Raw genomic sequence first — 16,317 nt, 5'->3', positions numbered from 1 at the left:
TGCGCGACGTCTCGCACTGTGGGAAGTCCTTAAAGCGACAGTATCACCTCAAAATCGCTCATCAGCCGTTAAAATTTTCACCGAAAACTAGCTTAATTTTTCGAACCGTGTCCACTTCGATGTGTCTCACAGGTTTAGAAAAAATTTTGATCAAACAAAGCGCCAGTCTCCCAGCAACTTCTCAGACAAAGGAATTTCGACGAGGGGCTGGATGACTCTTCCCACAAGGAGTGCTCACAGGCGAATGACGTCACCGACAGGCGTGGAAAAACTCACGCATGCGCACGAGGGTTCAAGCATGTCTGACGTAAAAACATATGAATGAAATCCATATAGTTTTTAACAAAAATAAAATGGACCTATACTTTATTGACAGACCTCGTATATATATATATATATATATATATGTCTGTATGTGCTCACTGAGAAGGATTCAGAAATGCAGATTTTAAAAACATGGATTAACAAACAAGATGTTAAATGCTTCATTTTAACCTTTTTTTTCTTTTGCAGCATTATGGTGAAACTGCCGACCGCCAACCTCTGCAGAAATGCTCACCACTTCAGACCAGTCCCTCTCTGTTCCCCTCACACCCAACCTCCACCTCCACTCTCCATCCAACCACGGAACAGGTAGTCAGACGCACATCCAGTCCTCACTATCCCTACCTGAGCCCGAGGCCTGGAGGAGGCCCAGCCCCGCTGCCCGTCATGGCCTGGCACAAAGCTCGCGCTCCTGCTCCCTGCAGGTTCCTCACGCCATCCCTCCTTTCCTGGACATGCCCCCACGAGCAGCAAGCTTCGACATGCCTTTTGATGAGGAAGAGGGCTCGTCCGATCTCGGTTCAGAGTCCCTGAGCCCCCACTGCATGCGTCGGCGGCGTGGCGGACTTGTAGAGCAGAAGGACATCATCATGGCCCACCAGGCACACAAGATCCAGAGCACACCACAGGCCCGCAGGAAGGAGTGGGAGTGAGTATGACTGAGGCTTACATTCAAAGAGCTAATTTGGTTTAAATTCCCAAAGTTTCCAAAGACTACTCTAGTGAAGTCCAGAGAGGAATCTATGCAGGACATGTCCTGCTGGTCTAAGGCTCACACGTGATTATAGACTCAGTCTTCTCTGTGCCACACACTTTACTTTGCACAACCTACCACCCCCCCAAAAAGGCCAAAATAAATAGATTCAAATGTAAAAAGTTCAGCAAAATAAATGTGCAGAAATATTTAATTAAAGGCATTAATATTATAGAAGGAAAATGAGAAGGCATGCAGAGAGCGCATATGTCCACCAAGACCACCAATTCCCCACTACCAATATTAGGGCTCCTTGACACATAGTACAAATAAGTACAAATCAGGGCGAATCACAGCTGAACAGTTCGTATGAGTGAACCATGAAAACATCAAGCCGACGGGCAGGTGTGAGCGATCCCGCCGTGACGGTTTTGTGCACATGACAGTGTCCTGCATGAGTGTGCAGGACACCGTCGCAGCGGGAACACAATGCATGCTGGAGCATGTGTAACCACATCGTGCAGCTGCTGTGAAAAAAATAAAAATACATCCCACCCACGGGATTCGAACCTGCAATTTACAAAAGCTCTAATTGCGAGCCAGAAACTTTACCACTGCGCTACTGTCACTGACCTATAAAAGGTGCAGAAAAATGACTGAAACAACAAGGAGATGGACGTATTAAAAAAAAAACTACACACCATAAAAAAACATAACATTTTATTGAATCCCTCTTCAAGCGGACAATACAAGTGTGAACCATCTGTTCCTCTGTAGATGACCCATGGTCATAGATGTACAGTCATGAAATGACATGAATGAGAAGCAGGGCGCTCTTATCACGTCCACATCTGCTGAACCCGGTGTGTCCAACCAGCGCTGCGCGCATGTCCGGCCCAACGCGTGTCTTGTCGATAGCGCGCTGCAGGACAGACACCGTGTCATGTGGAACATGGGTGACGTGACATTCAGATCACCCGCTGTGTGTTATGATCTGACGGTCCATATCACCTGGGGCAGCTTGTCAATGTGCGTGCTTTTTTTTTGCCTTCTTGCTCTCGGTCGGGACGGTCGCATTTTTCTTTCCTCCTCCCTCCCCAACTTTCCTGCTACTGTAGCGTGTTTGTCTGTGAGGCTGCCAGCCCTGCTCCTCTGGAAAACGGCAAAATGGATCTGATCAAGTGGTCTCTGAACGCAATTGACACTATTTTTTCTACAAGACACTCGGGAGCAGAGGACCCAACCTGTCACTAACCCGCCACATGTGGCGGGTTACGTGATGGACAGCTGGTGGAGGTGGCAAGTCATGTGCCCGTACATGTTGTCTGTGGAGGACGTTGAAGATATTTACTTATTTGGAGCTGTGATGACCGGGTTTCTGCTGGGTCAGGGGTGGGCAATCATGTGCCATGAAGGGCCGAAATACTGCAGATTTTCCTTACAACCAATCACCTCAGCAGGTGATTTCATTAATGATCACTTGTCTCAGCAGGTGATTTCATTGGCGATCAGGTGTTTATGTTCAGGGGAGAAGCTCATCAGCAATCCACCTGCTGAGGTGATTGGTTGCAAGGAAAACCTGCAGTGTCTCAGCCCTCGCTGCCCACCCCTGTGCTGGGTGGAGCGGCCATAGCACTGGTTTACCAGAAAATTAAGAAGGTGGAGGCGGCATTAATTGGCCTGTCCAGGCTGCCCCACATGACTGATTCGATTGGAAGGGCAGTGTCAGCTCAGTCGGCGGATGTTAACCGCACGTTGGAATCCATCTTGGGGAGAATAGCTGCACTGGAAAACCGCTTTGATCGCCACTAATGACCACATCTCCTCTCCTCTATTCAGATGTATTTGGGAGCCACTTTGAAGTTTCAGAAGGTGGAATCTTTCAGGCGTCTTTTAATCTGGATATCTATTTGGTTTCCAAACACCAGCTGCCCTTCAAGGCCTCTGGGATAAAATCCTCCCCCTGAGGAACACTCCTGATGCCTCGCTCCTTGTCTCCCCCGCCTCTTTGTCTTCTCCCTCCTCCCAGTCCTGAGATGTTGACTGTAGGACCTTGAGACTCTGGTGGACTGATTCAGGACTGGGATCCCCCCCAGGATGGACAGATAAGGCCTGTCGATGGCGCCAAGGGCGGCTTTCCGGGCTGTCTGTCTAAACACCGGACACATTCAAGTCTCGGCTGTTGTCTGCTGTGATTTGTTTACTGTTTTCCTGTGCTATGGGTTTTTTCTCCAGTGCTGCTGCGTGAGTTCAACACAGCAGCAATGGAGGTTTTTCTTTTCCCAATTCTTCCCTTGTGTGTGCTTTTATATGTGTTCATGTACCGGGCCGGCTTATGTGTGTTGTGTGTTATGTGTGTGTTGTTGTTTGTTTGTCATGAGGCCGGTCAAGGTTTGCTCAGCCCTGCTCGTGACCTAGGGCAGGGATGTACTTCTGGAGCTGGTCCCCGGGCGCCAAAAAGGCGACCTCTGCTCCTAACTGGCAATTAGGATGGGTAAAATGCAGTAAACACATGTCATTGTGCAGGGAACATGTTCCTATGTGCATATGACAATAAACTCCTTTTGAATCATTTTGAAACCTTGAATCCTTGAATCCTATGCGCGTTCTCCAGCCCGTCACAAAAGCGATATATGTTTTTATGTATTTCCATGTGAGAACAGCAAGCACACCCTCGCGCGTGTTTGTCAAAACACGGTATGTGTTCTGCAGCTGTGATGTCCAGCACCAGAGATGTTAACAACTGCTGCTGCTGGCAGCCAACCACGCCCCCGTCTGTTCAGGCCACAGACCAAGGTATGATCAAATGAGAGGTGCCTCGCCTGGGGAGGGCACGTGAACCACACACACACATGTTGGGGGGGGAGCAGACACTCTTGCATGCCACATGTGTACTTGGCAACTTCACAGTTGTGGTGGCATTTAGACAAATTTCACATCCAGCTCAAAAGTAATTGTCTGCTGACTGTTTTCGTGCTAACAGCGCGAATGGCCACACATTTTCTAAGTGCCAAGCGAGCGGTGTTAGATGTGTGTGTGTCACCTGGAATTTGGCCGACACCTGTCGCGAGAGGGATCGAATGGGCTCTCACAGGGCACACTCTGTCTTTCAGCCGCTGGTGTGCGCAAATAGTTGGCAGCTAAGATTTTTCACAATTGGCATGCAATTCCTCCTTCATGCTCTAGTCAACTTAAAACGTGTTATGTGTGAAGGGGCCCTTACCCACATTCACTTGCTTTTTGCATCAAGCACCAAGCCTTCTTTCCTAATAACGTATCTATATGTCAGTAAAATTTCATCAAGATCCATTCATAACTTGTCAATGTTGCTCTGTATTTAACATCTGCTGGATCCTTGAGCCAGAATATATTCCAGATGAAATTCAAATAATGTCCCTCATTTTCCTGGGCATGATCCAACTGCTCACCAAATATTGTCAACATCCTTTCATAACCTTTGGAATTAAATGTTACTATGTGCCAAACACTTTTCTGGACCTCAGTTTCAGAATATATTCTGGATCACCTCTCAAACTGAATCACTTATTTTCCAGAACATTAACTATGTGCTCACCAGATTTCTTTAAAGTCCGTTCATTACTATTTTTGTTATCCTGCCAACAGGCACACAAATAAACAGACGAATGCTAGTGAAAATATTATGTTGAGGGAGGTAATGACGGTCCCACCAACTATCTATCTGCCAATCAATCAATCAATCAATCAATCAATCAATCAATCAATCAATCAATCAATCAATCAATCAATCAATCAATCAATCAAATGATTCAGTTCTTGACTGTGGGGATGTTTGCTTGCAAACTAATACAATATCTAAACTGTTCAAGGTACCCCCACCTTTCTTTTAACCCATAATACCAGCAAAAAAAAAAAAATTAAATAAATAAATAAAGGCTGGTTACACATACTTACCTCAGTTTTCAATAAATTTAGGTTGAAAATTGTAATCAACTAAATATTTCCAAATTATTTATTTATTTCTTTGATATATCTCAGTGTTAAGCTGTAGAAAAAAAAATTGAGCTAAATATTTATTGAAATGTTGAAAGAACATTGAGTTAATTATTGAAAAAATTATTTACTGAAACAACATTGACTGAAATATTTAGTTTATCATTAAATGTTTTGTTCAAAATCTACCTAACTAAATATTGAGAAAATGTGCAACAATTCTTTTAAAATCCAAGTAGGCAGCATTTTTGTTCTTTTCAACCTGATAAAATATATAAACACTCATCACTCATCTTCAACTGCTTATTCGGGTTTGGGTCGCAGGGCCAACAGCTCCAGCAGGGGACCCCAGACTTCCCTTTCCTGGGCCACATTAGCCACCTCTGACTGGGGGATACTGAGGCGTTCCCAGGCCAGTGTCGAGATATAATCTCTCCACCTAGTCCTGGGTCTTCCCAGGGGTCTCCTACCAGCTGGACGTGCCTGGAACACCTCCCTAGGGAGGCACCCAGGGGGCATCCTTACCAGATGCCCAAACCACCTCAGCTGGCTCCTTTCAACGTGAAGGAGCAGCGACTCTACTCCGAACTCCTCACGGATGACCGAACTTCTCACCCTATCACTAAGGGAGACACCAGCCACCCTCCTGAAGAAACCCATTTCGGACACTTGTACCCGGTCATGACCCAATCCTCATGACCATAGGTGACAGTAGGAACAAAGATTGACCAGTAGATCGAGAGCGTCATCTTTTGGCTCAGCTCCCAGTATGATAAAACAAATGCAACACCGTGCTGGCTTCGCCAATTCTCAGGCCAATCTCACACCAATCTCACGCTCCTTTGTTCCCTCATATGTGAACATGACCCCGAGGTACTTGAACTCCTTCACTTGGGGCAAGACCTCATTCCCTACCTGGGGTAGGCAATCTATCGGTTTCCTGCTGAGAAGCATGGCCTCAGATTTAGAGGTGATGATCCTCATCCCAGCCGCTTCACACTCGGCTGCGAATCAACCCAGTGAGTGTTGGAGGTCACAGGCTGATGAAGCCAACAGGACCACATCATCTGCAAAAAGCAGTGACGAGACCCTGAGCCCACCAAACTGAAGACCCTCCTACCCCTGACTACACCTCGATATCCTGTCCATGAATATCACAAACAGGATTGGTGACAAGGCACAGCCCTGGCGGAGGCCAACCCCCACCGGAAACGAGTCCGACATACTGCCAAGGACCCGAACACAGCTCACGCTGTGTGACTACAGAGACTGGATGGCCCTGAGAAGGGACCTTCTCACTTCATACTCCCACAGCACCTCCCACAGTGCCTCCCAGTGTACCCAATTATTCGCCTTCTCCAAGTCCACAAAACACATGTAGACTGGATGGGCATACTCCCAGGCACCCTCCAGAATCCTTGTGAGAGTGAAGAGCTGGTCGGTTGTTGCATGGCCAGGACGGAACCTGCTTTGTTCCTCTTCAATCCGAGGTTTGACTATTGGCTGAACCCTCCTTTCCAGCACCCTGGAGTAGACTTTACAAGGGAAGCTGACTGAGTAGTAGAGAAGCTACTCTAGAGAAGTAGAGAAGTAGTAGAGAACTACCTGGACAACTGAGAGCCTACACAGAAACAAGCTGAGTAGTGTTATGCCCTTATAGTTGGCACACACTCTCTGGTCCCATAAACATAAATATTTGGTTGTGTGTCGGGTTTCTAATTAGACAACACTGTAAATGATACATGCACGGCAGGGTATCGAGCTCTTAGTAGTCCAAACCAGTTTGAATCCCTTATGAAATTTATACTCCCATCACACTAGAGCATGAACTGCACATTCGAATGACATTCGTGCAATTTGAGCTGCATTAGAACGCCTCGAACAGCATTCGGGACATTCGTGCGGCCAGAGCACATGCACGCTACATTCGTGTTGCGTTTGTGTTGGAAAACATTTGACTGCTGTAAAAATGTGGTATGACATTTGTATGGCAATTCGTATGCAATTCGAACCATTCAAACTGTATTTGGGGGGCTGTACAAATTGTTTAAGCATGTTGAATCCTGGACAACTGTCCTGACCTTCCTTCCCATCACACTAGAGCATGAATGAGCATGAATGTCGTACGAATGGACATTTGAATGAAATTCCTGCAATTCGAGCTGCATTCGAGTCCCTCGTACTGCATTCTTTTTGCAGTTAACAGAATCCGCCACATTCGCACAGCCAGCATGAATGTAGAGAACATGCACACCACTGTCATGCTGCATTTGAACTGTGGAATATTCGACCAGTGGTTGAAGGGCAGATGTACCGCATTCATGCTGCATTTGGAGCACTCTGATCGCATTCAGGGGAACCTTGAAATGGATCAGGCATGCCATATCCTGTCAGCACGTCCTGTTTGTGCCCCCGATGAGCCAGACAACCCCCCAGTACATCCTGTTTGGGGACACAAAGGAAATATTGTAATGTGCAAAGTCTGTGGCATGCAATCAATATGTGCACTAGACGTGAACACTGCGCAATCACACCGAAAATGTCGTGTGTCACAGCAGGTCAGCGCATCTCTGTGGTGCTCTGATCCACAATGCGGCCGTCTAAAAGGGGTCTACCAGCCATGTTAACATGATATTACAGATACATCCTCTCACACATGAGGTGGACTGACAATGGATCTGTGATATCATGCACATTATGGACGTAAGTGGTGCTGACATGCAGAGCCTTTTACTCACTGTGGGGCAGGGTGCCGCATAACTGCAATGTTACAGCAGAGGTCTCAAATTGGTTCCAGAAAGGGCCGAGAGGGTGCAGGCTTTTTGTGCAACCACCCACTCCAGCAGGTGATTTCACTGATTAACTGATTCCACCTGCTCAAAGTGATGTTAATCAGTGAAATCACATGCTGGAGTGGGTGGTTGCACAGAAAGCCTGCACCCTCTTGGCCCTTTCTGGAACCGGTTTGAGACCTCTGTGTTACAGCTATGAAGATGATGATAATCCGTATATGTTATGTAACCCATGAAAGGGCATGACAATGTATCTGTAACAGCCTGGTCAGATGAGCTGAGCAGTGAGTCAGTGCGTCTCAGAGCCGCACTGCACAGTGCTGCAGCATGCACAACAACACATATGAACATATAAAGGACTGATGTCGCAACTGTGTTACCAATCCATCACAGTATGAATAGAGTGCATAGTAGGACCGGCGTGGTGCACACTAGCCAGCCTGCAGATAGACTGGACTGAAAGGTGCAGGAGGGGTGCAGGTGGGCAAACACTCAGTCATTTTTATAATTTTATTTATTCCACTTTTGACAGATCTGTGTCATAAATCATTGCATATGGATCAGTAACATACTACAGTGATGTAGTTGGCACCATGGTGTCTTTCAGTCCAGTTGGGATAACAGCTGATCGAAGCACTGTGTGTGCAGGAGGCTGGAACACATGTCCACTCAGCTGCGCATGTGTGCTCATAAACAGCTGATCACTTCCCTGCATGCACCAAACAACTGATTCTCTGGTGGCTAAGAGAGAGCGTGAAAGGGCATGTGTCCTGTTGTCTGCGTTAATGTCAGAACCTGCCTTACTTCTTTTATTTTATCCAATATATGGACTATTGTGCCATAGAGTCCCCTGTACATGGGTTCCCTGCATTGCACCACGACTGGTGGCTATTACCGGTAATGATGGCTGTGGGTGTGCAAGTCAGATATCCGTAATAATCCAATCACACATGCACTCCAGTGATGCAATGATGAGGGGACCCTGGTTTACATGTAATCATCGGTCCATGGGTTGGATGTCATTCGACACGTAGCAGTGTTATACGGCAGGTGTTCAACTGAGTGGACCACAGCACTTGGCCTGCCTCCCCCCCTCCGACTTGCCTTCCACCCAGACCTTGGGTGGCATGTACGGCATTGAAGGAGCATTCTGCCTTTTGCTGGCATTGTGAAGTTTTGTGCTGTGTTCTTTTTATTCTTTGTTTTTTATTTATTCTGTTTTTATTGCTTCATCTTACATGTTATGTTGTGTCATTCAACCTGCACTCTGGGGAGTTGACCTGGATTCGGGAGCTGCTGTTCTCCGTATGTGCGCCAATCATTCAAGCCGGCTTTGTATCACATTCTGGGTATTCGAACGGCATTTGTCCCATACAAATAAAGCTCGAATTCTGTTTGTTTTTCCAGTTTGTGTGATTCATACGGCATTCGTGGTCTAGTGTGACGTGGCCCTTAGGAATGATAATTCACTATTCAAGGGATCACCGTATATCACACTTACTCTTATTTTGTTGTTGAGCTACAAAGTGCTTCTTCTATTGCAGCAATATTATACAGATTAATGTTTCAGCATTATGCACAAGACTTACTGAATCGGTGCCACCAGTTTGACTATTCTTGTGCCTTTTGCATAATCAGATCCCTGACTTGATATTAACAGTCAATCTGAGGGTGGTGTCTGTGACCTTTTCACTTTTGGAGCCAGGTTGCTCTGATTATCTGCTTCCCAACACTCAGATTTGAAGTGGTGCTCCATCAGTGTCCCCCCCCCCCCCCCCCCCGCTCCCTCCAGCCGACTCTGCTGTATCTGCACCATCCACTCCAGACACTCTTCTGACCATATTTTCCTCTTTTGCTGCACGTCTGTGTTACAAAATATATTCAATATGTTTTTCCTTATATAATCGCACACAGCACATGCTCTCAGATGTGTTTACTGCAGGAGCACCACACATAAGTGGAAATAATTTTAAAAAAATAGAGCATTAAATAGACCTGGATATGGATTTTAGGACACTAGCTGCATTGCTGTGATTTGTCCGTTAGGGGGTGCTAGGGAATCAAAGTAGAAAAACAGCAGGGTTGCACAAAAACAAAACAACCAAAAAGTTGGTCAACGTGTCTAAATTATGCAAAATAAGTATTTTTAAAGGAACACAGTAAGGATGAACTTTTAGGAAAATAGTGTGTGTAATCCATTACTCTGACTTATGAGTGTAAGAAAATACGTGTCACACAACTTTTAAAAGTAAAATAGCAATAAATAAATAAATAAATTAGGACTATTCAACATTATTTTTACCTTTATTTTCAGGATTGGATGACTAATATAAAAGCAGGTAAACTGGTACAGTCCTGCCTGTCTGTGATTATATAAATGCCAGTTATTGGTCAATTCAAACTGCGCAACTCAGTACTGGAGGATGACTGTTGCTAGGGAACAGAGAGAAAAAAAAAAATGCTAAAAACCTCTCCAGTCTGTGCTGGGTGAAAGCCTGTCTGCAATTATATAAATGCTTTTGAGAGCTCTGGCACAAAGTATGACCATTAAGCCCTAACTTCTAGCACATGTCAGTTCAGCTTCCTCTGGCCTTGTCTCCTTTACTTCCAGAATAGTTTTCTTGATATGACTAAAGAAAGGGGTTCAACTGTGGTTCCAGCCGTTCATTTTTTGCAGAACCCAAGAAAGGGTTGTACATGACCTTTTGTGCAAAGGTCACATCTTTCAAAGTGCCTCTGGCCCTAACAGGCTGCACCGAGCATTTTTTCCCCTCTTTTGCACACCATTTATATGGCTATTTTTTGGAATATTTTACACTGTGAGTGCAATGTGAAATGATGCCAAATGATTCTAAAACAGGCTACCAGGCCATGTCTCATGTGCACAGTGTGACGGCACCGTGACACCGCCACGGTCTGTCAGGTTGCTCTTCCGGGATGTCCACTGACCGTGCAGATGGAGCGTTTTGTTAAGAGAAGCAGATTTCTGTCGGAAGAGGCTGCTCTATTGTGCAACGTGCCTTTTGTTGGCAAAATGAAAAGAACGGAGCAGAATTTCAAGACAACAATGTCGCTATGGCAACAACAGCAAAGACAGAGTCAGACTCAGAGAAAGAGAGGAATGTATTTGCAGAGATGGACAAATATTTTTGCTGGGAAACACACGTCATTTTTTTAAACGAGCAATTTTGTGAGACATTTTTTGTAAAAATAATTAAAAAAAGGACATGCACATGCACCATACTGATTCTCTACACCGCTATCATGTACCAAACTCTAGAATTCCATCATTTGATGCTAATTATTATCCATTTTATGTGCATGAGTCCATGTAGCTGTTTGCTGCTTTCTTGCTGTTTTGCGTGAAGTGACACACCACCAGGCAGCTTCACACAGATTAGGAAGAGGACGTAACAGAGAGTCATGCCTCAGTTCTGGAGCTCAGTTCGGGGGCTTATTCATAGATTCTATTGCATCATATGTTTTTTTGCTCCTTCTCCCTCTCCTGATCATTCACCAAGTGTGCGTTTGTCACTCACTTTGGGCTGCTTTCACAATCTGATCCTTCACTGGCTGCATGCTGTGACCTGCACTGTACTGCACAGTTGTCAGCCACCAGCAGATGGTGATTTTTACCCTTTTCCAGGGAGGGAGCAGTGCATAATCCAGATCAGATTCTCAGGTTTTAAAAAAAATGTTGATTTTTTTTTGTGCATTTTTATCTTTTATTTACTGCACAATGACACCCCCCAAATCCTGCATGTTCAATGATTCAGATCCACAGATTCGTATGGGTAAACATGTATGTTTGCATGGGTGTTTGAGGCTGTAATGCTCCACAGTGTGTCTGAAGTTGTATGGGGTTAAAGCGTTTTATACAACACACACTCTGGGTGTTGTGCACTCTCTGGCTTCACTTCAATGCTCCGGTTGACAAGCAGGCGTTTGAGGCATGAAACAAGCTGAATAATAATTTTCCTGTGGGGGCTGAAGTGGTCATCTTCAACAAACAGTGGGGAGGGGAGGAGAGCAGCAGATGGGGTGATATAGAGCTCAGTCTCCTAATGAGGTTTCACTGATGGCACTGAGTGTCAATATGACCCTGCTTTTTTTTTTACTCCTCCAAAAAGGGGAGCAGCTTTAGAAAATCTGTTTCTTGCTCTATTTTTAATCAGAAATTAACCTCCCTTTTCCCCCCTCAAGCATTTTTAATTGCCAGTTAATGAAAATCTCAGAATTTGGAGGAGTTTCAGTGATGGTGAACAAAGTGCATTTTCTGCTCTATTTTAATTTTAAATGTTTGCTGACCTTCTGCTGTTGTAACAAAATGTGCCTCCTCTTTGGTAGTTTTCTTGTAGATGGGTTTGAAATCGCCACCATGAGCACTCGTGTGATCCGTGGAGGTGGGTGAGGGGGGCGTGGCGTGGCCGGGGGTGGGCGTGGGTTCTTTATGCGCTCCTGGCTGCCTGGTAATATTTTCATTACAGGTGATACATTTGAAAGACTTGATCCAGCAGCAGCAGCAGCTCCATAGCTGCAGAATCAGATGATCACTTTCCCCCCCCCCAGATTGTTTAATCTGTATAAAGGTTAGGTTTTGGAGAAGATGCTTAAAGTTTGTGAGGACTCCTTTTTTGGGACCACGTGTTAGTTTTTGATTGCGGTCAAATCGAGTCTGGATGTTAGTAGTAAATAAGAAAGCGCGAAGTAAACTCACTGGATGGTTTTTCCTATTGGCGCGCGCGCGCGCGCAAAATGATAATGGGACTTAAACACATGAGATCTTGTAGCACGTGCCACTGAGCGGCGGGGACAAGTTACCGGATGTGGCTTGAGAAAAGTAGGCTAACTTAGTAGTAAAACGGTTTTTCTTGTGGATATGGAGTGATCGGAATCTTCCAAAAAACGGATCGAAGGTGGATAATTCCTCATCTTGAGTAAACCTGACTCTTTTTTAAAAAAACGCTCTAAAAGCCGGCGGATTTCCTCGTCTCTCTTTTTCTTCCTTTTTTTTTTTTTTTTTTTTTTTTAGAATGGCTCGGTTTGGGGATGAGTGCCCACCCGGCGCGGTGGACTCTGGAGATGGGGATCCGGATCGCGCCGGGGACGATCAGGACGCATCGGCGGCGGCGGCGGCGGGACTCTCCGCCTCCCAGAAACAAGCCAAGGCGCAGCGGGCTCGGACCATGGCTCTGTATAACCCTGTGCCCCACCGGCAGAACTGCCTCACCGTCAACAGGTCACTCTTCATTTTCGCAGAGGACAATATCATCAGGAAATACGCGAGGCGGATCATCGAGTGGCCATATCCTTCTTCCCCCCCACACCCCGCCGCTGTGTGCGCAGAGTGCTGTGAGTGCTGTGGAGTTTGTTTTGTGTGTGTGTGTGTGTGTGTGTGTGTGTGTGTGTGTGTGTGTGTGTGTGTGTGTGTGTGTGTGTGTGTGTGTGTGTGTGTGTCTGATGTGTGAGTTCAGCACCGCGGACAGCTCCAGCTGAAGATGGAAAATCCCACTGTGTCCAAAAGCATCATTCAAAGTGCACCTGCACCGACTCTCATCCACGCATTCTAATCAGTACGTGATGGACGAGCGCGTGATTTCCAAAATCCACGTCTTACTTTGGCAAACTTGCGTATCACTGAAGTAAGTTTGGATTTTTTGAGAGGTGAGGATGTGTCCATGTGCTTCAGTGTTGTTATAGGACACGAAGTTACCACGTGATCATTAGAAGCAGCTCTGCTGGCTGTGGGGGAGGCACGTGGGCACATCTCTGCTGCCTCTGTGCTCATTGGAATATGAACCTGACCCCGTGTAGGAGTCGGTTCAAGTCCACCAGGCAGATTTTTATTTATTTGAATATATCAACATCTCACTTTTTGTATCACCAGTTACTTCGGAGCAAACACAAGCAGGAGGTTATCTTTTAAAGCACAATTACTGAGGCATCCACACTACAAAACATCAAATTAGAGTGCCCACACCCACATGTAACATTAATGATCATAACTTCTTTCCAAAAATTCCAGATTTGTCCTGTTATCCAGATCTGCCCTTGAATGTAATTAGTTTGTATTTGAGGTCAGAATAGAAACTGGCCTTTCTACCAAGTTGGTTCATTGATCTGATTAATTGATTGACATGGACCTTCATTCTCCTTTAAAGATACTGCCATCACCAAACACCTCTTTCCGGCGACCTCGTGACTCTGTAAGATCACTGCAGAGATAACAGAATATCTGTACTGTAATGGTTTGACAAGAGGACCCCACCACAGAGAACCACAATGATGGAAGATAAAAGCAGGTTTATTGTCCTGCAGGTAGAACGTACAACAGTGCAACAGGCAAAGAGGCTTGATCAGAAACAGGCAATAGATCAGGAACACCGATGGTTAGTCCAACAGCTGACAGTCTTTCTAATGGAGGGAACATAGCGTTGTTTAAAACAGGCGAAAGGTCAAGAGCAGAGATGTCTCATATCAAGCAATCAGTCCAAAATGGCAGGTGAAAACCAGGAATACAGGACACCAGCAAAGGTCTGTAACAGAAAGTAAAAACACTGGAATGAAGGCAGCGAAATAACAGTTGCAAGAGAACAGGATGAAGTGTTGCAATCTGGCGACAAGGGCATGCTCTAACATTAAAGGAGGGTAAACAATTAAACATGGAAGTGCAGATACCTGGAACCCAGAAGACCAGAAACAGAAAATTAAGCTATACAAAACAAACACAGGGGAAAAAACCAAAGGTCTGGTTTCTGAATGTTCCTTGACAGGCTGTTGTTATGGCTGTGTAGAGTATGTCTCGATGTGTAGGAGCCGGGGTGGAGTATTTCGTGGGGAGTTTTTTCATCAGGCTGTGCTGAAACCCTGCTTTTGTTTCTGGGTCTTTGAGCGTGTGTGAAGGAAGCCAGCAGGAGGCGCTGTGCAATAGTAGTCAGTAGGCCTCACTCTCCCGACAGCCAATGGATAATCTGGCCACTATCATGCAACCAAACGCTAGAGCTCGGGTTTTTAACCGACTGGTCAGAGTGACCACCCATGCCAGAGATCACGAGTTACCACCCCGCGGGGAGTGAAGGGGAGGAGTCACAATAGAATCACAACACAATGCAGAATAAAGCCGCTACACTTGGCAATGTTGAGTGTTTTGACAGTTTTGCAGTGTCCAGGCCTCCCTGTAGGATGGATGTTGAGCTGGATTCTGGAGCAGATGAGACAATATCCAAACAGTCATCAATTGCCTTGTTGGACAGGACATCTTTCTGGTCACACTTTTGGACGATGATGTACTTGAGTAGGTGCCAATGCTTTGAGTGACGGTGTTGCCAAGAGGCTTTGATCTTTTGCTTTTGCCTGGAGATGGTATTGGTGATGACGAAATCATGTTCAGCACACATTGTTTTGAAGCAGGGTGCCACAGACGTTGCACTTGCCCTCTCCATTTCTCCTGATGGTGCTGTTCCAGAGCTGGTGGTCCTTTCTGACCCATGCATTGAAATCACCGAGGAGGATGATCTTGTCAGATGCTGGGATAGCAGATAGGTGTCCAGCTTGGTGTAGAAGGGTTGATTCTATTCACGGTCTGTGTCAAGTGTTGGGGCATAAGCACTGATGATGTTGGCATGGCATTCACTTGCAAGTTGAAGATGGGGTGTCTTTAGTCTTTCACTAACAACAGTTTTGTTGTCAATCAGTTTTGGAAGGAGCGTTCTTTATGGCCAAACCAACTTTGTAGATTTGTCGTTTCTCCTCAGGAAGACCTTTCCAGAAGAAAGTGTAGCCCTCTTGCTCCTTCCATACCTGGCTTTCTCCTGCACTTCCTATTTCACTCAAGACAACAATGTTGAGGTGAGGTTCCTGGAGTTTGTGAGAGATAAGAGCTGTTCACCTTAAAGGTTGGTCCAACTTTTGTGGTCCATCAAGGTTCTTATGTTCCATGTACCAAATTTCCTCACTTGTTTTTGTTTTACTACCGTAAAGCTGGTGACCCTGTGGACATGGTAATCCAAACAAGTGAAGCAGACTATGTCTGGGGCACCTTTTGTAGCCCGCTCCCTGTTCAAGGTGAGCAGAGCGAATCAGGCTGATCAGTCGCAGATGCAGCTGCTACAAAAAACCCTACTGCTTCTTCCAAGGGCCTAATGACTGATTCACACATCTGCTGCTTCTGTGCCAGGTCAGAGCTAAAGGCTTCCAGATTCATAATCCTGCCCATTTCACTCTGCCAATTGCCAGAAGACTTGTGGGAGTGCAGCACAATGTAGAATATCTACGAGGTCTGCGAGAAAAATAACGTACCTTTTTATTTTTTTTAAACTATATGGATTTGAATCACGTGCGATTACATCAGCCAACCTTGAACCCTCGTGCGCATGCGTGAGTTTTTTCACGCCTGTCGGTTACGTCATTCGCCTGTGGGCAGGCTTTGAGTGAGGAGTGGTCCAGCCCTCTCGTCGGAATTCCTTTGTCTAACAACTTGCTGAAAGACTGGCGCTTTGCTTTATCAAAATTTTTTCAGAACCTGTGAGGCAGATC

At 45.7% G+C, this 16,317-nt stretch overlaps 1 protein-coding gene across 3 annotated transcripts in view; it reads left to right on the top strand.

Moving 5' to 3' along the window:
* Positions 1–16,317, top strand: part of LOC117522682 (voltage-dependent R-type calcium channel subunit alpha-1E-like) — a 199,327-nt gene that overhangs the window by 20,677 nt on the left and 162,333 nt on the right. For 2 of the 3 annotated variants that reach the window (XM_034184133.1, XM_034184132.1), the window contains exons 2-3: positions 514–973; positions 12,815–13,087. In XM_034184133.1, coding sequence (XP_034040024.1) covers positions 552–973; positions 12,815–13,087 — 695 coding nt within the window. In that variant the 5' untranslated portion in view covers positions 514–551. Of the gene's footprint in view, positions 1–513; positions 974–12,609; positions 12,699–12,814; positions 13,088–16,317 lie in introns of those variants that run through there. The other variant, XM_034184134.1, reaches the window with a different exon arrangement.

This window comes from Thalassophryne amazonica, chromosome 12 (genome assembly GCF_902500255.1).
Source record: "Thalassophryne amazonica chromosome 12, fThaAma1.1, whole genome shotgun sequence".
Classification (NCBI taxonomy): Eukaryota; Metazoa; Chordata; class Actinopteri; order Batrachoidiformes; family Batrachoididae; genus Thalassophryne; species Thalassophryne amazonica.
Note: the sequence above shows the minus strand (reverse complement) of the source record. Positions and strands in the feature narration are given on the sequence as shown.